Source organism: Populus nigra, chromosome 14, assembly GCF_951802175.1.
Source record: "Populus nigra chromosome 14, ddPopNigr1.1, whole genome shotgun sequence".
Classification (NCBI taxonomy): Eukaryota; Viridiplantae; Streptophyta; class Magnoliopsida; order Malpighiales; family Salicaceae; genus Populus; species Populus nigra.
The window spans coordinates 5030355-5055667 of record NC_084865.1 but is presented as its reverse complement, the minus strand read 5'-3'; the positions used below and the strand labels follow the sequence as shown (position 1 = coordinate 5055667).

The window sequence follows — 25313 nt, the reverse complement described above, 5'->3', positions numbered from 1 at the left end:
ATTGAGCATCTATCCATTCAAAACTTTATTAATATATTTCTTTTAAGGCAGCCCTAACAATCCTTGTGATTTATCCTGAATTATTTCTATTCCAATCATATAGATTGTCTCTCCTATATCTTTTATTTCAAAATTATTTGAGAGAAATTTCTTAGTCTCATCTAGTAATCCAATATCATTAGTTGTAAGCAATATATTATCAGCATATAAAATTAGAAATATAAATTTTCTCTCATTAACCTTCAGATATATATAGTGGTCAACAATGTTCTTAAATCTAAAAAAAATAACAATATCATTAAACTTGAGATACTGTTTAATTGAAAGCTTGTTGAAGTCTGTATATTGATTTCTTACGTTTACAAAGCATGTCCTACTTTCATTCAATTAAAAACCCTTTTAGTTAATCTATACAGACCTCTTCTTCTAAATTCCCAATTAAAAAGATAATTTTCATATTCATATAATATAACTCTAAATCATAACGAGTTACCAAAATCATGATAATTATAAATAAGTCTTTTATAAATATTGGTGAAAAGTCTCTTTCTAGCTAATGCCATCTTTATAAGTAAACAAGTGTGACCTTGTATTGTTTAATGTTGCTATTTGAGTATCTTTCTAAGTAAAATCCTTGGCACCAAGTATGCCGTTGTATTGTTCAATGTTGCTATTTGAGTCTTGTAGGCGATGATAATGTCAGAATTGCTCCGACAAAACCTTGAAAGTGGACAACTTAATCATCCCCAACAATACAATTATCTAGCAAAAATCAATTTGATTTTCTTGTGTTTACACATAAAGACTCCTCAATAAATCCTTATCAAGGGTTCACAAAACTCCTCTCAAGATTAAGAGGTCAGAAATGGATTTAAGACCTCTCAAAACCCTATAAATACCCCTTCTCAAGCATGTTTAGAAAGGAGGAGAAAATAGAGAAATAAAAAAGGAAAAATAGAGTAATAATAGTAGCACATATAAAGTTAGAGATCCAAGAGAAAAAATCCAAGTTTTCTTAAAAATCCAAGTCTGATTCTTCCACCGTTCTATCCATGCCTATTTTCTCTTCCAGCTCTTTCTGGACTTTCTTCATTACTCTTGGATGCTTGATGAGCTCGGAGAGAGTCCACTCGATTGCTGCGGCTGAGGTGTCCATTGCGCCTACAAGCATGTCCTGAAAGAGAAAGGTACAGATTTAAGGATAATCATGTGATTTATGTGCTACTTACTAACAATTATTTTAATTCTATTTACCAAGATTATGGCTTTGATGTTGTCTCGACCAATACGATACTCAGTTTCTTCAGATCTCAATTATTTTAACAATTCCATTCTCATAGTAGAGAAGCAGCAAAGACAATCCTTACATGATCCCACTTCCAACAGAGAATATTAATTAACTAGAAATCGAAACATTGCTTAAGTCATAATCAGAGGTGAAGGCGATAAGTAGGAGTGGCGCACAGATGGTTTGCTCTCGGGGTTACAAGACCAAACGCCTCAGTCATGTCCAATTCCTCCGGCAACATATTGTTAGGAAGCTCCCAATCAAAGCAATGCACCAGCTGTGCCACAATTTGCTGAACCATGGTTAGTCCCAAATGCATTCCAGGGCAGCCCCTGCGCCCAGCCCCGAAGGGGAGAAGCTGGAAATCGCGTCCACGAACATCTATGTTACTCCCAGCAAACCTCTCTGGAATAAACCTGTTTGCATCAGTCCAAGCACTTTGGTCGCGTCCAATAGCCCAAACGTTTACAATAACACGTGTTTTTTGCGGGATGAGGAAGCCATTTATGGTGCAATCTTCCATTGACTCGTGAGGGATAAGTAGAGGTGCCACTGGATGGAGCCTGAAAGCTTCCTTTATAACCATGTGCAAGTACTCCAAGCCCTCCAAGTCTGATTCTTCCACCGTTCTATCCATGCCTATTTTCTCTTCCAGCTCTTTCTGGACTTTCTTCATTACTCTTGGATGCTTGATGAGCTCGGAGAGAGTCCACTCGATTGCTGTGGCTGAGGTGTCCATTGAGCCTACAAGCATGTCCTGAAAGAGAAAGGTACAGATTTAAGGATAATCATGTGATTTATGTGCTGCCTACTAACAGTTATTTTAATTCTATGCATTCTTACCATCATTATGGCTTTGATGTTGTCTCGACCAATACGATACTCAGTTTCTTCAGATCCCAAGAAGTCCAACATGACATCAACAAAATCTTTGGTTCTGTTTTCATCCTTGAATTGAATGTGCTCATCAATAATCTTCTCAAAGAAGTCATCAAAAACCTTGCCTACGGCCTTCATGCGCTTTGTAAGACCCTGAAGGTCAAGTGGCGCAATTGGAGGGATGTAATCTCCCAAGTTAAAACTTGCTGCTAAACGCATGCCCTCATGAATCACTGGTTTGAACCCCTTCTCATCAAATTCCTTTTCCATGTATTTCTTTCCAAAAACCATCCTACAACTGATGTCAGCGCTTAGAGATGAGACCTTGGCACTAAGATCAACAGCAGCACGCTCACGAGAAGCATCTTTAATGTAGTCAATCAAGAGGTCAAGCTCTTCTTTCCTCGAGGACATGAAAGAATTTATTTTATGGTTGCTAAGCAACTCAAGGGTACACATCTTGCGCACGTTGCGCCAATAAGAGCCATATGGAGCAAATGATGAGCTCTTCTGCTCGTAAGAGATATGCTTCGCAGCCTCATTTGGTGGCCTACTAGCAAACACGAGGTCATGGGTCTTAAGAATCAATTCGGCAGCCCGAGGCGATGAGACAACTACAGTAGGCACCAAGCCTAACCGCATATACATGATAGGGCCATACTTCTTTGCTAGTTGATGCAAGTCATGGTGAGGGAACTTCCCTAACAAATGTAAGCTACCAAATATAGGAAACCCTATTGGACCAGGGGGTAACTTGCTATCCTCGATCTTTCTTTTCGACAGCCAAGCTCGGAGGAAGAAAGCGAGCGCAATCAAGGCTAGAGTGGTTAATATCCAAGCCATGCTATGTCTAATATATTAAGGTTGGTCTCTATGCTCTATCTTAGTGAAAGCAAACCTTAAATCCAACTCTTGGTTCATATAGAGAAAGATGCTACACATATATATAGTCGTAACTAGGCAGATGATAACAGGAACTGGGGATAAGTTCAATGTCTTTGTTTGTATCGCTTCTTGTTTTTTCTTATGAAGAAAGGGATCAATTGTGAAAAACAAATTTAGTGAGATTTTATTATCTACCTAAAGCCAAACCACATAATTTAGTAAGATATTATTTTTGTTTATATGACCAGAGAGATGAACAGCTCTCAAGTGAACGGAAACGGTAATGATAAATTAAACTACTATGTGATATATCCTACTGAGTGAAAAGGACTACTAAGTGATGCTACTTTAGGTCGTTTTTTTCTTTTTTCTTAATCATATCCTACTAAGTGAAAAGTACAGATTGAGACCCTTGTAACATTATTTTCTTTATAATTTCAGCTTTTGGTTGGAAGCCAGGAACAGCTGAGCTGAGATACCAATTTCTAATCTTTGTTATGTACGTCTACATGGCTTACGTGCTTAAGAGTTTTTAAATATTTTTAATTTAAAAATATATTAAAATAATATATTTTTTTATTTTTTAAAAATTATTTTTAACATCAGCGCATCAAAATGATCTAAAATCACCAAAAAAAAATATTAATTGAATTTTTTTTAATTTGTTTAAAATCGTTTTTAAAAGGAAAAAATTCTATATTTAAAATTTTGTCAAATAAGTGGAAGAGCGTAATTATAAATAATTGTACATTAAGCATCCAGTTCTTGTCTACATTTAATTAATTAAAAAAGAAAAAGAGAGTGGAATTAAAAAGAACAAAATTATATCGTACGCTTTGATTTACAGGAGAACGAAGGGTCAGAGAAAGTACCATATCATCATTCCCTCATTCTATCCATTTCGGGGAGCTAAAAAAGGCAGTCATGGACGACAATTTTCTCGTAGCTCCCTTTCGATCCATCCTCTCAGACAAGGGAAAATAATTTCTACTCTACCAAACCCAATTTATCCTCTAAACCAATGTTTCAGGTTCCTATAAATTACGAAGGAAAAAAGAATTAAGAGACAGGAACTTACTCAAAAAAGTGATCTTAAGCTCGCACTTGTACAACCCCGGCACCTTCACACATGAGTTATGTTATAGCAAAATTAACTGAACATTGCTGGAATGAAAATGATATGAAAGCTGCCTGCCTTTTCTTTTATTTTGTAAGGGCAATCACATCATCAGTAAATCCGTCGGTAATAATATTTTTATATTACCAATAAATTTATCAATAGACAAAAAATTACCGATGAAAGATTCACCGACGGAGCATTTTTGTCGGTGATTTCATTAGTAAATTAATTACAGAAAAATTCCGTCGGTAAAACTATTAAATGTTGTAGTGATTGTGACTACTACTTAGATAATAAATTAATTCTCCTTAAGGTGTCGAACATCTACCTGATGTTTGCGTGCACGAAATGGTCCCTTGTTGTTAAATAGGTCCCGTGGCCTCTTTTGTACCAGCAGAATCAATATATCATTTGTTATTCATCCATCATAAAGTTCAATTTTATTCTCCTTATACATTTTGAATTCTTAATTTAATCGCATTGAAAATTCTAAATTTTTACCATGTATAATTGTCACAACCTCATATCAGGTGTTTTATCCATCATAATTAAACATACATTTTATGCTAAATTCAATAAAAAAATTACCATCTCCCTTAACAAACTCAAAAGAACTAAAAAAAACTAGAAAAAGATAACATTTTTTTCCAAAACTGGACAATAACAAAAACGGTCTAACCATTTTGACAAATAGTCTTATCGTTTTCTTAAATCGGTCTAGTCATTTCTCAAAACAGCTAGACTATTTTTTGTTCTGAACAATTTCTCTTTTCTTTCTTTCTCTAGCCGAATGTAAATTTAAAGAAGAAATATGAATAGTTTTCTTCTCATTTGTATAATTTTCCATAATACTTCAACATTACACAAAATCCTACATTTCTCAACAAAATGACAACATTCATAATCAAAGCATAATCAATATTACCATTACAAATTAAACACAAGATTTCTATTTATTGTAAATTCATTCTCCACAATATTTCAACACGTGCTATAATAACTTCAAACAAACTAACATTCATGCATTATTTTAATTTTTCTCTAATTTTTGGCTGGCACCACTACCTTCCAAAAAACTATGATTTTTCTTCATTTAATTATTATTCTAAGTTGTTTTCATCTATTTCTATCCCAATTACATCAAACAAGGCAAATCTCTCACTTCCCCTAAATTTTCTCATGAACCCTAACATAGAATTTACAATTTAGACATCAATTCTTAATTGTTTTTAATTTAACTTACATAATCGAGTTTAAAACCCTTACGTGATGATAAAGTGAGTTTCGATTCTTAACCGGTCAAAATGTGTGCATGAACAGCCAGTGACCAGCCTTCCTTCCCCATGCACACGTAATACTTTATGCGTGCATGAACAGCGTGAAGGTAATTTAATTACCTTCGCACTGTTCATCATCTTGTTTACAATATGAGAATAGAACAAAACAAGAAAAAAAAAATAGAGTGATTGCAGCGTTGGTTTCCTTACGTTTTCTTTTCTTCTTTTACATACTAAACATGCATCATCTCGTTATGCAGGAACTGAGAAGGACATCGAACATACCTGGTTTCGAGAAGACGAAGGTGACGGTGGTGCTGTGTTATCTGTTTCACCGTGTCCTCTACTTCCGTTCGGTTTGATTCCTCTGCTCTCCCTTTTGCTTTCTCAATATTTTTCCGTCCCCTCTCCTATTTCTTACGTTTTCCCCTAAGCTGTTTCACTCCTGTTTTTTTTCCTCAGTGTAGCCTCTCCTCTCTGCCCTTTCCCCCCTGCGTTCGGTTCTTCTTCTTGCTTTTATAGCCAGAGGACGAGAGTGTTTTTGGTAAGCTAGCGTGCATCACGGTGGCGAGGGTTGTCAGCCGCGATACGCTCCCTTCTTGATTTGGAAACGGCTCCATTATCACTGCCAACGTCTCCTTCCTTTATTATCACAGAATACCAGCTATTGTAGACGGTGAAATGGTGGAAACGACGCCGCTTGGGTTCTTTTGATTCGGCCATTGAATTTTTTGCAGTTTTGTAATCAAATCCTGACAAAATTGTAATTGTATCCCTTAATGTTACCGCCTTTTCTAGTTTGGTCCTTGGTCTCGGATTGTTTCAATTAAGTCCCTAATTGACCATCAAACTTTAATAATTGTGCAATTAAACCCCTGATTTGGCCAAATCAACTCTTTCAAAATTATAATTGGATCTCAGAACTTTAATTTCTTCCAATAAAAGCCTAAATTGACTTAAAAATCAATTTTCTTACAATCCAACCCTTTATAAATTCAATTAAACCTTAGATAAAATTTAATTGAGTCCATAAACATCTGATTTTAGACTTTTCTTCCTCAACTTGAATTTTCTTTGTCAACAGGGCTCTCATCTGTCAAAAATATAATGTCAAATTTTAACCTTTTTGCATTTTTGAATCTCTTCAACCAATTTTGACATTTCTCGGTATTCCATCATCCTTTTCTAGCTCATATTATTTTTTGGATTTCTTCCGAATATTTTTTGATATATATATTTTTTGTATTTTCTAATTTTTTTTGTGGGAACCCAAAAATGGGTAACAACATGCATTTCACTTGGACAATGCATAAAACGAGATAGAAGACTTGTTGTATAAAGCATATCAGGTCTGGTTGCTGTTAAATACAGCAAACAACCAATCAAGCTTCTGAATATCTATTCATCAACCCTGGCAGTTCCATCTTCTTTGCTGAATTTGTCTTTTTGATTCATTGGAGTGGTTGTTGATTTGCAATTCTGCATATGAAATTTCTTCAAGATTTCCTTTGCATATTTCTTTTGACAAAAGAATATTTCTTCTTTGCTTTGCTTGCTTTCCATTCCCAGAAAAAAACTCATGAGACCAAGATCAATCATTTCAAAAACTTGCATCATTTTCTGCTTGAATTTTTCAACTTGTTGTGTATTGCCTCCTGTCATTAAAAGATCATCAACATAGAGGGATATTACGAGAACATCATTGTTAATCTTTTTTACATAGAGAGTTGCTTCAAATAAGATTTTCTAAAAGCTAGAACTTATCAAATAGTCATCAATTCTGCCATACCAGGCTCTAGGTGCTTGTTTCAACCCATAAAGAGCCTTCTTTAGTAGATAAAATTTGTCTTCTTTTCCTTGATTCACAAAACCAGTTGGATATTCAACATAAATTTCTTCTTGTAGAATGGCGTTTAAGAAGACTGATTTAACGTCTAACTAGTATACTTTCCAGTTCTTATGAGAGCAGCAACAACAAACAACAATTTGATGGTATCCATCCTTGCTACAGGAGCAAATGTATCAGAATAATCAACACCATAAATCTACAACACCATAAATCTAAGCATACCCTTAACAACCAACCTATCTTTATGTTTGTTGATGGTGTGATATGCATTCAGTTTGGTTCTGAATACCCACTTCACGCCAATGATATTTTTGTCTGGTGGTCTGTCGACTAGTTCCCATGTGCAGTTCTTTTCAATCATGGATATCTCCTCTTGCATTGCTTTCTGCCATTCTGGGTTCTACTGAGATTCTTCATAACCTTCTAGTTCGCAGACTCCTACATTACTCCTATGGTAAATGTCTTCAAAAGATCTGGTGCCTCTTATTGGTGAATCATCAAATGATTCATCCTGTAATTGAGGTTTGATTTGAATCTCCAAAAAATCTTAGCTACTTCTGATTTGGATTTGATAAAGAAAATTAAACACATTCTAGTGAAATCATCAATAAAGAGAATGTAATATTGACTACCCTTGATCAATATTGTTTTGTATTTTTTTACTGTAAAGATACAAATCCGGTATTAAAATACCTAGTTTTCATAAAAAAAAAATTAAAAAAATAAAATATTTTGTTTTCATGCATACGGCCAAGTCTCTCAAAAATTAAAAAAAAATCATATTGTATTTTCATACAACAAAGAAAATTTCAAAAAATATGTATTAGCATGCATTTTGGTTTTAAAAACTAGTTTATTAAAGCCACGAGAACTAAGCCAATATTTTAAAAATTAAAAAAAAATATTTTGTTTTTTTTAGTATCTAGGGTACGACCTTATACGTAAGACGTATTCCGGATATTAAATTCTTTTGATTATGTTAGAACAGTTAGGTTTTACCTGATAAGATAAGGATTATAATAAGAACACAAAACCTCCACCATCCTCCATTATGAAATTTGGAACTCAAAATCCTCCGATATTTTACTATATTTTCAAGTTAATAAAATATAATTCTGAATAATTTGGGTATAATCAATGCAATGTGTTGTTTTATACATGATCATATATGTTTTAGTCCCCTTAATTAGAATAGGGAGTGGTATTATTCCCATTTTATAAATTATTAACCTCACTCTATTTTTATTACAATCCACAAGGGGGGAGGAATAGCATGGCTCCCGTTAAACAAATTCGTTGGACAACAATTTTCAGACTTTTCAATATACAGATAAATCATGGGAAAAAGAATAATAATCAAGATTTTAAATATCTTCAGTGGATGGAAAAATTAAGTTTTAAAATGGAGATATTTTTGTTTTTAAGAAATAGAAAATATTGTTGGTGAAGGACTCGATCGAGCCAAAATGGCACACCACTTTACTATATTTCCACAATACAGACACATTGAGAGTAAACTATAAATGATCTGTCATTCTAGTTTTTTTAAAACAAATTAAATACTCATTGTAATTTAAAACTTAATTAATTAGTCCTTTAACCATTGTTAACCACTTTAAATCCCTAAATTTCTTCACTTATTCTCTCTAGATTGTTGCCTTGATGTAATTATTTCCCTCAACCCTTTGCCAAAAACTCAGTCAAACCCCCTTCCTTCAATTTGTTGGATTTCCTCTCAATTTGTTTTGTAAAAGAAACTTGAAAATATTCTCCCTCCATTTTTTCTCTATTGTTGCCGGTTGTAGAGAGGAAAATAGGGTATTTATATTCCACTTTCTTACTATTTACATATTCACTCTATGTCACCTAGTTATTTCATTTAGTTCTATATCCTTAATAGAGTGCTAAAAATGGAAAATGCAAAATTTCTGAAACAGGGAATAATGAGAGAATATCTCAGAACTAATCACCTGTTCTCTTTTACAAGTGAAAGAGGAGGCAGTGGATTAACTAATAATTACTCACAAAATCCTACATGTATTTGATCGGGAGATCAAAGTATATAAGAAATTCAAATAATAAATTGTGGGATGTAGTTTAATTTGAATACAATCCTGGACAGGCAAAAAGAAACATCAACATGCTGATAAGAGTCTACAGTTGATTCCATGAATCCAAGGGAAAGACAATCCCTACATGATCACACTTCCAACAGAGAATATTAATTAACAAGAAATCGAAACATTGCTTAAGCCATAATCAGAGGTGAAGGCGATAAGTGGGAGTGGCGCACAGATGGTTTGCTCTCGGGGTTACAAGACTAAACGCCTCAGTCATGTCCAATTCCTCCGGCAACATATTGTTAGGAAGCTCCCAGTCAAAGCAATGCACCAGCTGTGCCACAATTTGCCGAACCATGGTTAGTCCCAAATGCATTCCAGGGCAGCTCCTGCGCCCTGACCCAAAGGGGAGAAGCTGGAAATCGCGTCCACGAACATCTATGTTACTCCCAGCAAACCTCTCTGGAATAAACTTATTTGCATCAGTCCAAGCACTTTGGTCGCGTCCAATAGCCCAAACGTTTACAATAACACGTGTTTTTTGCGGGATGAGGAAGCCATCTATGGTGCAATCTTCCATTGACTCGTGAGGGACAAGTAGAGGTGCCACTGGATGGAGCCTGAAAGCTTCCTTTATAACCATGTGCAAGTACTCCAAGCCCTCCAAGTCTGATTCTTCCACCATTCTATCCATGCCTATTTTCTCTTCGAGCTCTTTCTGGACTTTCTTCATTGCTCTTGGATGCTTGATGAGCTCGGAGAGAGTCCACTCGATTGCTGCGGCTGAGGTGTCCATTGAGCCTACAAGCATGTCCTGAAAGAGAAAGGTACAGATTTAAGGATAATCATGTGATTTATGTGCTGCTTACTAACAGTTATTTTAATTCTAATTACCAAGATTATGGCTTTGATGTTGTCTCGAACAATACGATACTCAGTTTCTTCAGATCCCAAGAAGTCCAACATGACATCAACAAAATCTTTGGTTCTGTTTTCGTCCTTGAGCTGAATGTGCTCATCAATAATCTTCTCAAAGAAGTCGTCAAAAACCTTGCCTACGGCCTTCATGCGCTTTGTAAGACCCTGAAGGTCAAGTGGTGCAATTGGAGGGATGTAATCTCCCAAGTTAAAACTTGCTGTTAAACGCATGGCCTCATGAGTCAGTGGTTTGAACCCCTTCTCATCAAATTCCTTTTCCAAGTATTTCTTTTCAAAAACCATCCTACAACTGATGTCAGCGCTTAGAGATGAGACCTTGGCACTAAGATCAACAGCAACACGCTCACGAGAAGCATCTTTAATGTAGTCAATCAAGAGGTCAAGCTCTTCTTTCCTCGTGGACATGAAAGAATTTATTTTATGGTTGCTAAGCAACTCAAGGGTACACATCTTGCGCACGTTGCGCCAATAAGAGCCATATGGAGCAAATGATAGGTTCTTTTGCTCGTAAGTGATATACTTCGCAGCCTCATTTGGTGGCCTAGTAGCAAACACGAGGTCATTGGTCTTAAGAATCAATTCGGCAGCCCGAGGCGATGAGACAACTACAGTAGGCACCAAGCCTAACCGCATATACATGATAGGGCCATACTTCTTTGCTAGTTGATGCAAGTCTTGGTGAGGGAACTTCCCTAGCAAATGTAAGCTACCAAATATAGGAAACCCTATTGGACCAGGGGGTAACTTGCTATCCTTGATCTTTCTTTTCGACAGCCAAGCTCGGAGGAAGAAAGCGAGCGCAATCAAGGCTAGAGTGGTTAATATCCAAGCCATGCTGTGTCTGATTTATTAAGGTTGGGTTCTTTGCTCTATCTTAGTGAAAGCAAACCTAAATCCAATTCTTGGTTCATATAGAGAAGATGCTACACTTATATATAGTCGTAACTAGGGAGATGATAACAGGAAGAAGACAAACTGGGGATAAGTTCAATGTCTTTTTTTGTATCGCTTCTTGTTTTTTCTTTCGGAGAAAGGGATCAATTGTGAAAAACAAATTTAGTGAGATTTAATTTTTGTTTATATACACTCTAATGTTAAAAATTCATTTAGAAAAGTCAGTTATATTTTAATGTATTTGATAAATAATTATTTTAACAATTTATATTATTCGATTGATTTGACAGGTATAAATATAATTTAGCAATTCTCAATTAACTCAATTCAATATTAAAAAATAAAATTAAAAAAATTAAAATTAAAAAAAAAACAACTAGAATGAACTCGTCAAACTCATGATATGAATCCTGAGAACATGAATTCTAATAAAAAACAAACTGAAAAAACATAGATTTTAAATAAAATAAAGAAAAAAAATTAGTCAACAAATTATTACAATAAATCATGTTTTGGTAGAAATAATCATGTTTTGGTAGAAATAGTATAATGGCTTTTTATTTAGCTTTTCTCTTTAAGCATGAAAAACTAGAGGAAAAAAAGAGTCAAAATATTGTTTTTTTTTTGGTGTGACTATTTGCTCTAAGGCTAGACCAGAGAGATGGACAGATCTCAAGTGAACGGAAACGGTAATGATAAATTAAACTGTCGATGCTACTTTAGGAAAAATATTGTTTTGTTTTTTTAATCATATCCTACTAAGTGAATAAATTATTTGATTAAATAAAAAAAATACAAATTCATGAATTTATTACATGACTCAGTGTTACGAGATTCTTAAGAATTTATTTAATATCAAATGGAATCAACTTTACATTCAAAGGTAATTTAATATATTTATTTATGCAGAATAATTATCAAATGTCAATAGTACAATTTTGAGTACACACAAAAGTCATCTTTAACATAAATTAGGCATTCATTTTATTAGTGAATCATTGGTTATTTAATTGTCCATTAACAAGGCACTAATCTCATTCACCAGAAACTTAGTTTCCCCAATTGCTCATTGGTCTCATTAATCAGGAAATTAGTTTCTTAAATCACCCATTAACCAGGACATGAATTTCATTAGCGAGGGAATTAGTTCTCCAATTTTTTTCTTGTTACATTTTTCTATTAAGATCAAGATACAGTTAAAGAAAATTCACCATTAGAAAATTGATAAATACAAACGCAAATATCGAGAGAATTACAGTGGGGAAAAAAATTAAAACAAAGCAAAAAAAAATGATGACGTGTCATTTTTACCACCGGAATTTATTCCGTCGGTAAATCGTTGGTAAACTATGAACACTGTTCATCATATCAATTATAAAGGGAATCACCGCTGTTCACTTTCTAATTGCACTGTTACTTGTTGTTCTTTACGGACAAAATCACAGACTGATTTGTCACACCCTCGCGGCGGAGCACGGCGTCGCTGTGATCCTTGATTGATTTCGGGTTATTTGTTTTGTGTAAAAGGGGAGTCGCCACCTAGTATTATGGTCACTATAAAACCTAACTGGTCTATCAGAGATTCTAAGGCAAGAGACTGGTTACGTAAAGAGAAGGTATTAGCACCCCTAGTACGCCTTACCTAAGGTAAGCTGCTTGGTGTCTGGTTTGCCTTATAATTGCCATGGTGTTGTTGTTTTTTAATCCCATTTGTTTTTCTAGGTTTGATTCAAACTAAATTGATTAAGATAGAAATCGAAGGAGATTCCATGTGCTTCAAAAGCTCATTTTTCTCTTAGTATTTCAAGAGCTTACAACTCGTAAATTGCAAAGAGGAGGGACAAAAGTTTAGAAATCTAGGGCGCTTTAAAAACCTATTTTTGCCTTAGTGTTTTATACTCTCATGACTCATGAACCGTGGAGTAAAAAAAATTGAAATGTCCTCGATTATAATCAAGGCTTCTTTCAAGGATGTGAGGATTTATTATTCCTAGAAAATTATTTTGGATATTTACCAGTCAGGGTTTCTTTATCCAAATATTAACAGTGAATAACAATAAATTATTCCCAATAATATTTTGGATATTCGTCCTTTAAGGATTTCTTTATCCAAACATTAATGGTGAATAATAGATGAATTTCCCCCAAGATAAGATTTTTATATTTTTTTGGAATATTGGCCAATACCCTTTGGAGTTTTACAAACATGTTGTAAAATCCAGAAATGCAAGAAAATAATTTTTTTTGTGTTTAAGAAATCCATGCGAAAACACATTTTCAAAACTTCCAATATTTTTTTATATTAAAAAAAGCGTTCAAAACATGTTAGGGTATTGGCCGTATACAACACACAACAAATTCTTTTTTATCGAAACACAAGCATCACAATTAAACACACAAAAAAAAAATCGCAATAAAAGCTAACCAGCCGTCATATATATTCTAAGATTTATAATAAGCTTAAAGCAATTTAAAAAAAAGAAATCAAAGCCATCTCATCCCACGCAGACAACAAGAACAAAAATAAAACTAGAGCAATCACTAAGAAAAAAAACAAAAACAATGGCCGACTGATTTCTTCTCCAGCAGGTGTAAGGAAAACAAAAGGAAAGTTCCTAAACATGAAAGACAAACCCTTTTTACATGGACAACAGCTAACTCAAACATCATGGAAGAAATAGACAAGCTTTGGCTTTGTCTAAACAACAATCAATTATTCATAGGGAAGAAAAAGTTTCACAACCGAATGACCAACGAATGCCTATAAAAAAATAACAAAGGAAGAGAGATTGGGGCCTATACCTGCAGATCCTTTTGCAGCAAAATATGACCAGAGACCGAAAGACAACTCACGTGTGCCTCATTAGCTACTGGTAGATGACGGAAGAAACAAAGATGTTGAAGCTGATGTGCTGGTGAATTGAACGTTCTTCTTCTCTTGCTTTTACTGATTTGCTTGTCGCCTGCCTCTCCTTTCTCCTCTCTTTTGTTTTCTTTCACAGTGACAAAAGGATGTATGGGAACCAAAGGCTCTATGGATCAAAGAAAGAAACCCTTCTGTTCCCCTATTACCTGCGTTTTTTTTTACTCCCTGCCTCTCTTGCGTTTTCTTTCTCTTTATTTTGCTGTTTTTTTTCTTTTTTCTCTGTTTCTTTCTTTTCTTTTATGCTCTCTCTTTTCTCTCTCTGTTAGGTCATTAGCAGGGCTTATATATAATCTAAATATATCTTTATTTACGAAAGATTCAATGCATTAATTCTAGGATGCAAATCCCTACTGATTTGCAGTAAAAAAACGCAAAAAGGAAACTTAAATATTCTGATTCTGATGTCTGATTTCTTTCCAGTTTTTTAAAGGATGGTGTGGCTTCTTTCTTTCCTTCCATAAGGCCAGCTGCTCTCTTTGAAATGAGGCAATAAAAACATGGTTGCAGCTCTAAAAATCAGAAGTGATGATAAAGGAAAATAGTAGGAATTTACAGAGAAAAAAAGGAAAGAAATCAGATGGGTAAGGGTGCATGCTGCAAAGTCTTATTTTCCTTATTCGGTGTTGGTAAAAATCCTATCATTTATGATGATCCAGCCCCCCTCTCCAGCTTTTAATATCCTTCTTCAATTCAATCCCTCATTTTAGCACTTTTCGATTCAGTCCTTGGTCAAAAAAAAATCCTTCGAATCAGTTCCGCGAACTTGGGCTAGATCCTTCCCGCGGCAGAATTCTCTGCCTTCATGTTAGATATTCAAATGAGAATATCTTGAGCTTCTGATATCGAAATCAAGCGATTGAAAAGCCAAAATTTATCTATACGTCCAGGACTACAACTTTGATGAAGGAGTCGTAGTGAGATAAAATTGTTTTAGAGAACAGAATCTGACAGTAATCTAGTTGGTCAAAAAGGTTCTTGATCTGACAATGCTGAACATCCAAATCTGACTAAGAATCTACCCTAAGAACAAGGATCCCTATGACCTAATAAAGGTGTAGGTCAATTTTTCAACATGTCATGAGTGACAGAATATAGCTAGGATGGTCAGATATTGTACGAAACCAAGTCAGAATCAGAACCTAAGTTGGAAAAAAAATTGCGACAGCAGCATAACCATTTTTTTAGTGTAAATTCTGAGAGATTTATCCAACCTTAAAGACCAGATAAAGAAGGAACGAATTTAGCATTATGAAGACCCCTGATCAACCTAAGAAAACCTGACGATTTTGGTAGCAAAGGGGAAGGATAAAAAAGAGAGCAGAAAACAACTCAAACAAGGTTTAAAAAAAAAATATTTCCTTCTCTGCTTTTGTCAATCTACCAGCAAACATGAGTTAAACTCCTACACTTAGTTCGAAAGAGGTATACATCATCTCCAGCACATGGGGTCCAAAATTGAGTAACAACATATGCCTTCTCTTTACAATGCTTACGAAGCAAAACTTGTCAAGTGCTTCGCGTAGTAAGTGTTGTAAAGATAAATTTTCTGATCATGCTAAAACTCAGTGCTTTTCCTAAACAATGGTTTCCTTATCAGGTGACCTGCCTATCTAGAAAAACTCCATGTTTTTTTATTTTTAGAAAAAAAATCCACACTTTACTAAGAAATGGACTCAATATAGGGTGACCTGCCCACCTTAAATTTTTTAGAAAACTCCACGCTTTTCCAAGAAAAGGTCTCAATGTCAGGTGATTGGCCCCTCTTAATATTCTTAGAAAACTCAACGCTTTTCTAAGAAACAGTTTCAATATCAGGTGACCGGACCCTCTTAAATTTCTTAGAAAATTCTACACTTTTCTAAGAAATGGTCTCAATATTGGGTGACCTGCCCATCTTAAAATTCTTAGAAAACTCCATGCTTTTCTAAGAAACGGTCTCAATATCAGGTGACTGACCCATCTTAAGATTTTTAGAAAACTCCACGCTTTTCTAAGAAACGATTTCAATATCAGGTAACCGGCCCCTCTTAAAATTCTTAGAAAACTCCACGCTTTTCTAAGGAATGGTCTCAATATCAAGTGACCTGCCCGTCTTAAGATTCATAGAAAACTCCACGCTTTTCTAAGAAACAGTTTCAATATCAAGTGACCGGCTCCTCTTAAAATTCTTAGAAACCTCCACGCTTTTCTAAGAAATGGTTTCAATATCAGGTGACCTGCCCATCCTAAAATTCTTAGACAACTCCATGCTTTTCTAAGAAACGATCTCAATATCAGGTGACCTGCCTATCTTAAAATTCTTAGAAAACTCCACGCTTTTCTAAGAAACGGTCTTAATATCAGGTGACTGGCCCATGTTAAAATTCTTAAAAAACTCCACGCTTTTCTAACAAATGATTTCAATATCAGGTCACTGGCCCCTCTTAAAATTCTTAGAAAACTCCACGCTTTTTTAAGGAATGGTCTTAATATCGGGTGACCTGCCCATCTTAAGATTCTTAGAAAACTCCATGTTTTTCTAAGAAACGGTCTCAATATCAGGTGACCGGCTCATCTTAAAATTCTTAGAAAACTCCATGTTTTTCTAAGAAATGATTTCAATATCAGGTGATCGACCCATCCTAAAATTCTTAGAAAACTCCACGTTTTTCTAAGAAATGGTCTCAATATCGGGTGACCTACCAAAATGGAAAAGGGGAAGAGTGGTCTCATTCTTATGGGTGACCTACACAGGGGAAGAATGACCTCATTATAATGGGTTACCTACCCAGGTAAAAAAAGATGGAGAACGGTTTGATTCTAATGGGTGAACTACCCAGAAAAAATGATAGTCTCATTGTGATGGGTGACCTACCTAAGTGGAAAAGAAGAAGAGTAGTCTCATTCTTATGGGTGACCTACCCAGGAGAAAAATGGCGTCATTATAATAGGTGACCTACCTAGGTAAAAAAAGATGGAGAACGGTCTGATTCTAATGGGTGACCTACCAAAAAAAAAATGATGGTCTCATTATGATGGGTGACCTACCTAAGTGGAAAAAAAGAAGAGTAGTCTTATTCTTATGGGTGACCTACCTAGGAGAAGAATGACCTCATTATAATGGGTGACCTACCCAAGTAATAAAAAAAATGGAGAATGGTCTCTTTCTAATGGGTGACCTACCCAGGGGGAAGAATGACCTCATTATAATGGGTGACCTACCCAAGTAACAAAAAAAATAGAGAATGGTCTCATTCTAATGGGTGACCTACCCAGAAAAAATGATGGTCTCATTATGATGCGTGACCTACCTAGGTGGAAGATGATGGTCTCATTATGATGGGTGATCTACCCAGATGTAAGAGAAAAAGATTTTAGAAAAGGGTCTCAATATCTGGAGACTTGCCCGTTTTAATTATTATTATTATTATTATTATTTTAGAAAAACTCCACGCTTTTTCTAGGGAATGGTCTCATTCTCAAGTGACCTGCTCGTCTTAAGATTACTCCATGTTTTTCCTCGAGGAATGAAGTAGCGCTGGTTCACAATTAATATTCTTTTCCGTAGCTCCGTTGACTTGAGATTCTATCTCTTAGCAGTTCCCAAAAACTTGGAACTACTTTGGCATCACACCTTTCCTGCCAAGTTAGTGTTATGACAATATAGCATGCATGTTTTTTGTTACCTATCTTGGAAATATAGGTCCCCCTTTCCGTAGTACGCTTCTTTGAGGAAAACTTGAAAGATTTTGGTTTGTTCATGAAAACTGAAACTTTCAATGCAATTAACAATTCTCATAAAAGATGTTTTTAGAATTTTTTATGATGATACCCTTTAGGCTTTGGTTCTCTATGGACCTCTATATGCATGTTTTGCCCCTAGCGTGGTGTGCAATACCTATTAGGTTTAAAAAATTGGTTTGGTTCCCTCCAATTGATGGAGTCATTTCCTTAGTCATGTGTAAGAACAAAGTTTGTTTAAGTAAAAGATTTCAAATGCTATGAGATTATGAGCTTTATGAAGAAAAGATTCTTTACAAAGAGAATTCATGACAAAACTTTATTTTATTGATTGAGAAATTACAGAATACATCAAACATAATATTTCCTTATAGAGTCAGAATTCACAGGCCTAACTAAATCTTCTCCATCCATTCTAGGTAACAACAAAGCTCCTCTAGAGAATGCCTTCTTCACTACGTAAGGGCCCTCATAGTTCGGCGCCCATTTACTCTGATCTTCTCTTGGTAAAGGCAAAATTTTCTTCAGTACAAGATCTCCTTCGTGAAATCCTCGAGGTCGAACCTTCTTGTCATATAATTTGGTAGAGTTGATGATGACAGATTGTGGCTATTCTCTTTTCACTTATCAGATTCAGCTGTTCATATCTAACTTTTGCCCATTCTACCTCTTCCAGCTTAGAGTCTACTAGTACTCTCAATGATGGGATTTCCACTTCTAAAGGTATCACTGTCTCCATTCCATATACCAACGTGTACGGGGTGGCTCCTGTTGAGGTTCGGACTACGGTGCGATACGCATGAAGGGCAAATGGCAACATCTCATGCCAATCTTTATAGGTGACTACCATCTTCTGAATAATCTTTTTGACATTCTTGTTAGCAGTTTCTACCGCACCATTCATTTTTGGTCTATACGGCGAAGAGTTGGAATGCTTGATTTTCCATTTAGCACAGAGTTCTATTATCATCTTGCCATTAACATTCTAGGCATTACCAGTTATAATCTTTTCTGGTGGACCATACCGACAAATCAATTCTCTCTCAATAAATTTCTTCACCACTTTTTGCGTCACATGAGCTAATGACCCGACTTCTACCTATTTTGTAAAGTAGTCGATAGCCACGAGAATAAACCTATGACTATTGCTAGCTTTTGGGTTTACAGGTCCAATCACATTAATTCCCCACATCGCAAAGGGTTATGGAGATGTCAAGTTAAACAGAGGAGCTGGAGGGGCGTTGATTTTGTCACTGTATACTTGGCACTTATGACATTTTTGGACATAGTCGATGCAATCCTTTTCTAATGTCATCCAGCAGTAACCAACTCTTTATATCTTCCTAGCCATCATGTGTCCATTAGCATGGGTTGAGCAAATCCCTTCATGGACTTCTCGTAACGCGCTTTTTGCCTCAAATTCATCCATACATCTCAACAAAGTCCTGTCAGATGATTTCTTATACAAAATCTTCCCATCAAGATAAAAATCCATTGCCAACCTCTTTAAGGTCTTCTTGTTGATTTTGGATGCTCCCATGGGATATGCTTGGTTTTGGATGAAATTCTTGATATCATAGTACCAAGGGTTTCCATCCACTTCTCTTTCGATTGAGCAACAATGAGTTGAGTTATTTCTAATATTGATGTGTACTGGTTGTACCTTGTGCCCAAAGTCTATTTTGGCCATAGATGCTAGTGTAGCCAAAGCATCTACAAATTGGTTTCCTTCCCTTCTTAGATGGGTGAACTCTATTTCCTCAAATTCTCCAGCCAGTTTAGACAGTTATTCTTGGTAAGGCCTTAACTTCTCTTCCTTGGTTTGCCATTCTCCTTTTACTTGGCAAATGATCAGCATTAAGTCTCCATACACATCTATCTTTCAGATGTTCATCTCCAACGCAGCCTCTAAACCGAGAATGCAAGCTTCATACTCAGTCGTGTTATTGGTGCACCCGAACCGCAGCTTAACTGAAATCGGATACTGCTTCTTATAAGGAGAGATTATCACTGCACCTGCTCCGTTAACCACATACATTTACAACACCATCAAAGTGCATAATCCATGAATCTGATTTTTCTTCATCGATTGCAAGCACATCTTCATCAAGAAAGTCAAAGTTTAATGACTCATAATCTTCCATAGCATGGTCAGCCAGGTGATCGGCAATAACACTCCTTTTCATGGCTTTCCTTGTCATATATACTATATCATACTCAGCCAATCGAACTTGCCATCTTGCAATTCGGCTCGATAGATAGGGCTTTTCACAAATGTACCTCAATGGGTCTAATTTGGAAATTAACCACGTAGTGTGATACAACATATACTGATGTAATCTCTTTGCAGCCCATGTCAATGCGCAACACAACTTCTCAATCACAGTATACCTAGACTCACATTATGTGAACTTCTTGCTCAAGTAATCAATGGCCTTTTCCTTCCTTCCGGTTTCATCGTGTTGCCCAAGCACACATCCCATTACTGTTTCAGTTACTGGTAAGTACAATATCAATGGCTATTCTGGTACAGGAGGAACAAGCAGGGGTGGATTTAACAAGTACTACTTGATTTTCTCAAAAGCCTCTTCGCACTCTTCATTCCAAATTCCAGGGTTCTTCTTCGTTAACAAAAGAAAGATCGGGTCACAAGTCGTGGTTAATTAGGATTTAAACCGAGCAATGTAATTTAACCTTCCTAAGAAACCTCTCATATCCTTCTCAGTCTTGGAAGGTGGCATTGATTGAATAGCCTTTACTTTGTCAGGATCCACTTCTATCCCTTTGTCACTCACCACAAATCCCAACAACTTCCCAGATTTCACCCCGAACGAACACTTCGCTGGGTTAAGCCTCAACTTATATTTCCTTAGTCTTTCAAACAATTTCTTCAATATTTGGACATGATTCTCTCCCTCTCTAGATTTAGCAATCATGTCATCCACGTATACTTCAATCTCTTTGTGCATCATGTCATGAAATAAAGTCACCATAGCCCTTTGGTAGGTGGCCCTAACATTCTTTAAACAAAATGGCATGACTTTGTAGCAAAATGTTCCCCATGGTGTTACAAAGGTTGTCTTCTCCTTATCCTCTTGCGCCATTTTTATCTAATTGTAGCCCAAAAATCCATCCATAAAGGAATATGTGGAGTTGCGTGCTGCATTATCAACTAACATATCTATGTGTTGTAAAGGGACATTATCTTTAGGGCTAGCCCGGTTTAAGTCCCTAAAGTCCACACAAACTCTAATTTTACCTTCCTTTTTGGGTACCACCACTATGTTCGACGCCCATTGTGGATACTTGACTACTTCCAAAAAACCAGCATTCCATTGTTTTTCAATTTTTGCTTTTACTTTGATTAAGACCCTTGGATGAGTTCTCCTCAACTTCTGTTTAATCAATTTGCATCTTTCCACCAGTGGTATCCTATATAATACAATATTCGTATCCAAACTAGGCATAACCTCGTAGGACCAGGCAAAGACATCTATGTAATCTCGGAGCAGTGCAATCAACTCTTCTTTCTCTTCAGGGGTGATCAAAGTCCCTATTTTTAGCTCTTTCTTGATTTCTTCATTACCCACATTTATGATTTCAAGTTCCTTTTTAGCGGGCCTCCAAGCCTGTTCATGCTGTTCTATTAATTTTATGAATTCCCACATGTTTTTCTCCTCTCATTCCTCATCTTCTAATCTACTATGAATTCTTTAAAGTTTGGTCATTCATTCTCAATGTAAAGTACATGTATTGTTATGGATTATCCGCTTTCAGGGTTCCTGAAAGCGGGAAGTGATGTGTAAATGCACAGTAAGACATCAAAATGAATTTTGAAAATGCATGATTTCATTAAAAGGAAAAGATTGGCTCAATTACAAAAAAAACAAAAAAAAAATCCAATTGACATCTTGAGCTTCGATTGTCAATGAATAAGAACAAAACAAAACAGAAAAAGGCAAACAACATAAATAAAATTGTAATCCAACAATCATTGTTGATTACATTTTGAAAACCAATAGAGCTTCTTGGATCTCCTAATTCTGGAACTTCTCTCTTTCGGCTAGCTTTCGAACAAAAGTCCTGGCGGTAACTTCTTCCAGAGTGTAGAAGGTTAATTGTGACAGCTCTTCATCCTTTCTTCCAGATTCAATCTTCTCAACAAAGTCCTCGACTTGTTCTTCCTCTAGAGTGTTTATGTTTATTAAAGAAAGCTTCTGAAGAAGGTTTCCATGTCCCTTATCAAGTTGCATCACATATACAGCCTTTGGAAATGAAATCCTAATTGGAGGGATGGCTAAGCTTTCTTCTTCAGACTTCCTTCCTTCAATCCTAGCCATTCTTTTCTCCCTTCTTGCACCAGCAGCTCGTTTGTAATCCTCCTTCTTAGGCTTATATCCAAGCCCAAACCTCTGTTATGCAGCTTTCAGCTGGATTATATCAATCCATTCAAGTCTTCCTTTCTCGATGTCATATGGGAAAGGAATTTTATGTTTCAAAAAGCCTTTAGCAGCCATTTTGGTGGCCTCCGAGATTTTTGGTTTTCTCAGCACAATGTTCTCGGGCACCCACTCGGTATTCACAACCTCAAATGCATGAAGGTTTCCATCCCTATAATCTTCAGCCTCAATGAATGGAACCGCCATATTTCTTACCATTGATATAGTCTCCTCAGCCTTAACGGTAACCAGAACACCATTGACAATGTACTTCAAACATTGATGCAGCGAAGAGGCGATGACTCCCGCAGAATGTATCCATGGCCTTCCTAACAACATACTATAGGAAGGGTGGATATCCATTACTTGAAGGGTTACTAGAAAGACTTGTGGACCCACAACTAGTTCGACCTTAATTGTCCCTATCACCTGCCTTGGCGAGCCATCATACGCTCTAGCCGTCATCACACTAGGTTACATGTGTGAGGGATCTACCGGCATTTCATCCAACATATGCCTTGGTAACACATTAAGGGTTGAGCCGTTATCAATGAGAACTTTACTGATGAGACAATCTTTGCATTGGACCGTGACATACAAGGGCTTGTTATGTCCCGTTCCTTCAGCGTCAAGTTCATCTTTCGTGAAATATAAGTAATTGGCAGCATGGATCCTCCCTACTAGATGCTCCATAGTCCTTTGTTCAATATCTTGGGGTATGTAGGCCTCATTCAGTACTTTTTGCAAAGCATTGCGATGCGGCTCGAAGCTGAGTATTAATGACATGATGGAGATCTTGGCAGGGGTTTTTTTCAACTGATCCACTATACAGTACTCACTATGCTTCATCAATTTCAGGAACTCATTTGTTTCTTTCTCAGTCACAAGTTTATTTACCTCAAGCTCTTTATCGAAGTCTAACACCTCCTTGCCCTTAGCCTTTCTTTGCTTCTCTAGTTCTTCAAGTGTGAAACAACAACCACTCCAAGTTAGTCCACTTATCTCAGTTTGAAACAACGACAAGGGAGTTTTGATATTTGAGGTATAACCATAATCTCCAGGCATCGCTCCATAGTCTGCTTTGTTTTCTATTGAGGGCTTAGTTAATACCAATTTCGAGAGCCCATTAGTTGTTGATTGGATTCTACATTTCCCCCGATTCTCTATCATCTCTATCTCTTCATTGTCGCTTACGGCCTCAATCCTTAGCTCTCCTAGAGTTAGCATTCTTGCAACCTTTTGATGAAATTCAATGCTTTCATCAATGTGATGCCCTTTCTTTTTAAAGAAGGGGCATAAGTCATTTTCCCCTATGCAGCATTCAGTCGATTTTTCCAAGTGTCCAGACTACACCAACATAAAGTATAGCTTTTTCATGGTCACTTTTAAAACCCTCTCTTTGCTACCAATCTCCATGGTATTCACTCCACCACTACCAGCGAAATGTTTGGGTAAAGGGTTTGAATTCACATTAGGCGAATCCTCGAAAGTGACCCATCCAACTTTGATCAGCTGCAACACCTTCTTTTTAAAAGCAAAGCAAGCCGCAATGCTATGACCCGCGTGACCAGCATGGTATTCACAAGTCACCTCGGGGTTGTACCAGGAAGGGAAAGGTGGTTGCATAAGTGGTACTGGTAGGGGAGCTATCTGCCCAATACTCAACAGCTTGACATACAACTCTTTTAAGGTTATTGGTAAAGGTGGTAATTGCTCTTCCGATGGTTGGTTGTCTTTTCTTTGGTAATTGCTTTGGTTATTTGCTGGGAATTTTGTTTGATTAGGTTGGTTTGGGATGGAGGGTTTGGCAAAGTTGATACTGGTGACTTGGGTGGTAGGTGTTTGGTAGCTTTTGCTTCTCCCTTTGTAACTATCTTCTAGGTTATTCACTTCAATTTCCTTCTTCTTCCCAACAAAACCCCTCTTCTCTATAGGTTCCGCAATTCTCCCACTTTGGATTCCTTGCTCAGCATTATAGAAATGCAAGGGTGAGCTACCTATAAGATGTTCCTAGTATGGGGCCCTAAAAGTATTGGAAAACAGTGTTACTATCTCCGTCTCTATTAGTGGAGGTTGTACATTGATAGCTTGGTCTCGCCACCTTTGAGCATAAGCCCTCACAGACTCTTGAGTTCCTTTATCCATGGTAATCAGACTGGTCCTACCAGGAGCAATCTTAAGATTGAACTTGTATTGTTTTAAGAAAGAATCTGCAGATCTGTCCATTTCTTAATCCAAACGTTGTCCAGCCTCATATACCAATTGAGGGTCGATCCTGTCAGGCTATCCTGGAAGAAGTAAATTAGCAATTTATCATTGTGGATAACTTTTTCCATCTTATTATAGTAGGAACGAAGATAGGTCTTTGGGCATTCCATTCCAGTATACTTAACAAACTCTGGCACTCTAAACTTTTTTGGAATTACTATGTTAGGCACCAAACATCCTTCAGCGGCCCTAATTAGGTCAAATAAATCATTTCCTTCAATTGCCCTTAGCCTCTCTTCTAGCGCAATCCACTTATCATACCCTATATGATTAGAGAATCTAACGTCCTATGGATCCTCGTTTGTTAAATCCATTGTAATAGGGATTTGGATGGGCTGAGTGGGATTAAGATGCTGCTTATTTGGTGTATTTGCCCCCGTGTTTATAGGTACGATAGGGATTTGAGCTGCTGGTTGTGCTTCATCAGGTTGAGTAGATGTTTCCTCTCCATCTTTGGCTCTCAACATTTGCTCGAGCAAATTGGTCAGGTGCGCCACATCATTCCAAACTCCTTTAAGCTCTCTTTGGTACCGAGCTTCTGGTTGTGACCTTTCTTCGTTTTCCATCCTTTTTCTTTGTCGAGTGTTGTGGATTCTAGAAGGGGGACCTATGTTTTTTAGTCTACAGATGCATGTATAGATGTATGAGAAAATGCATGATTGAGAATGCTTTGTATATTGGGTATGGATGCAACCTTCTTGTGAACGAGTAATAGCCACCACTTTATAAACATAGGTTCTCTTGTCACATTGCTAGGAGTATTGCCTTC

General features: G+C 36.5%; 3 protein-coding genes across 3 annotated transcripts; all 3 read right to left on the bottom strand.

Annotated features, from left to right (window-relative positions):
* Positions 1-1415: 1415 nt before the first annotated feature.
* LOC133672329 (cytochrome P450 71AU50-like) lies at positions 1416-3025 on the bottom strand. Its single transcript, XM_062092711.1, has 2 exons — positions 2132-3025; positions 1416-2045 (listed from the first exon to the last, which is right to left on the bottom strand). The coding sequence occupies exons 1-2, from the start codon at positions 3008-3010 to the stop codon at positions 1431-1433; spliced, it is 1494 nt and encodes a 497-aa protein (XP_061948695.1). The 5' UTR covers positions 3011-3025; the 3' UTR covers positions 1416-1430.
* A 6471-nt stretch (positions 3026-9496) lies between these two features.
* LOC133672362 (cytochrome P450 71AU50-like) lies at positions 9497-11131 on the bottom strand. The gene is made up of 2 exons (XM_062092750.1): positions 10253-11131; positions 9497-10172 (listed from the first exon to the last, which is right to left on the bottom strand). The coding sequence occupies exons 1-2, from the start codon at positions 11129-11131 to the stop codon at positions 9558-9560; spliced, it is 1494 nt and encodes a 497-aa protein (XP_061948734.1). The 3' UTR covers positions 9497-9557.
* A 10743-nt stretch (positions 11132-21874) lies between these two features.
* On the bottom strand, positions 21875-25110 carry LOC133673323 (uncharacterized). The gene is made up of 7 exons (XM_062094059.1): positions 24937-25110; positions 24536-24564; positions 24326-24437; positions 23669-24241; positions 22772-23554; positions 22391-22705; positions 21875-22249 (listed from the first exon to the last, which is right to left on the bottom strand). The coding sequence occupies exons 1-7, from the start codon at positions 25108-25110 to the stop codon at positions 21875-21877; spliced, it is 2361 nt and encodes a 786-aa protein (XP_061950043.1).
* Positions 25111-25313: the final 203 nt, after the last annotated feature.

What these genes read in the sequence shown, in the direction of transcription:
- LOC133673323 (XM_062094059.1), bottom strand. Translation starts at nt 25,110, where the DNA reads ATGGAAAACGAAGAAAGGTCACAACCAGAAGCTCGGTACCAAAGAGAG. An exon ending in CACTAATAGAGACGGAGATA is followed by an intron (nt 24,242 to 24,325) that starts GTAACACTGTTT and finishes TATAATGCTGAG; the next exon opens with CAAGGAATCCAAAGTGGGAG. An exon ending in ATATGTTGGATGAAATGCCG is followed by an intron (nt 22,706 to 22,771) that starts GTAGATCCCTCA and finishes TCGCCAAGGCAG; the next exon opens with GTGATAGGGACAATTAAGGT.
- LOC133672362 (XM_062092750.1), bottom strand. Translation starts at nt 11,131, where the DNA reads ATGGCTTGGATATTAACCACTCTAGCCTTGATTGCGCTCGCTTTCTTC. An exon ending in ACATCAAAGCCATAATCTTG is followed by an intron (nt 10,173 to 10,252) that starts GTAATTAGAATT and finishes TTTCTCTTTCAG; the next exon opens with GACATGCTTGTAGGCTCAAT.
- LOC133672329 (XM_062092711.1), bottom strand. Translation starts at nt 3,010, where the DNA reads ATGGCTTGGATATTAACCACTCTAGCCTTGATTGCGCTCGCTTTCTTC. An exon ending in ACATCAAAGCCATAATGATG is followed by an intron (nt 2,046 to 2,131) that starts GTAAGAATGCAT and finishes TTTCTCTTTCAG; the next exon opens with GACATGCTTGTAGGCTCAAT.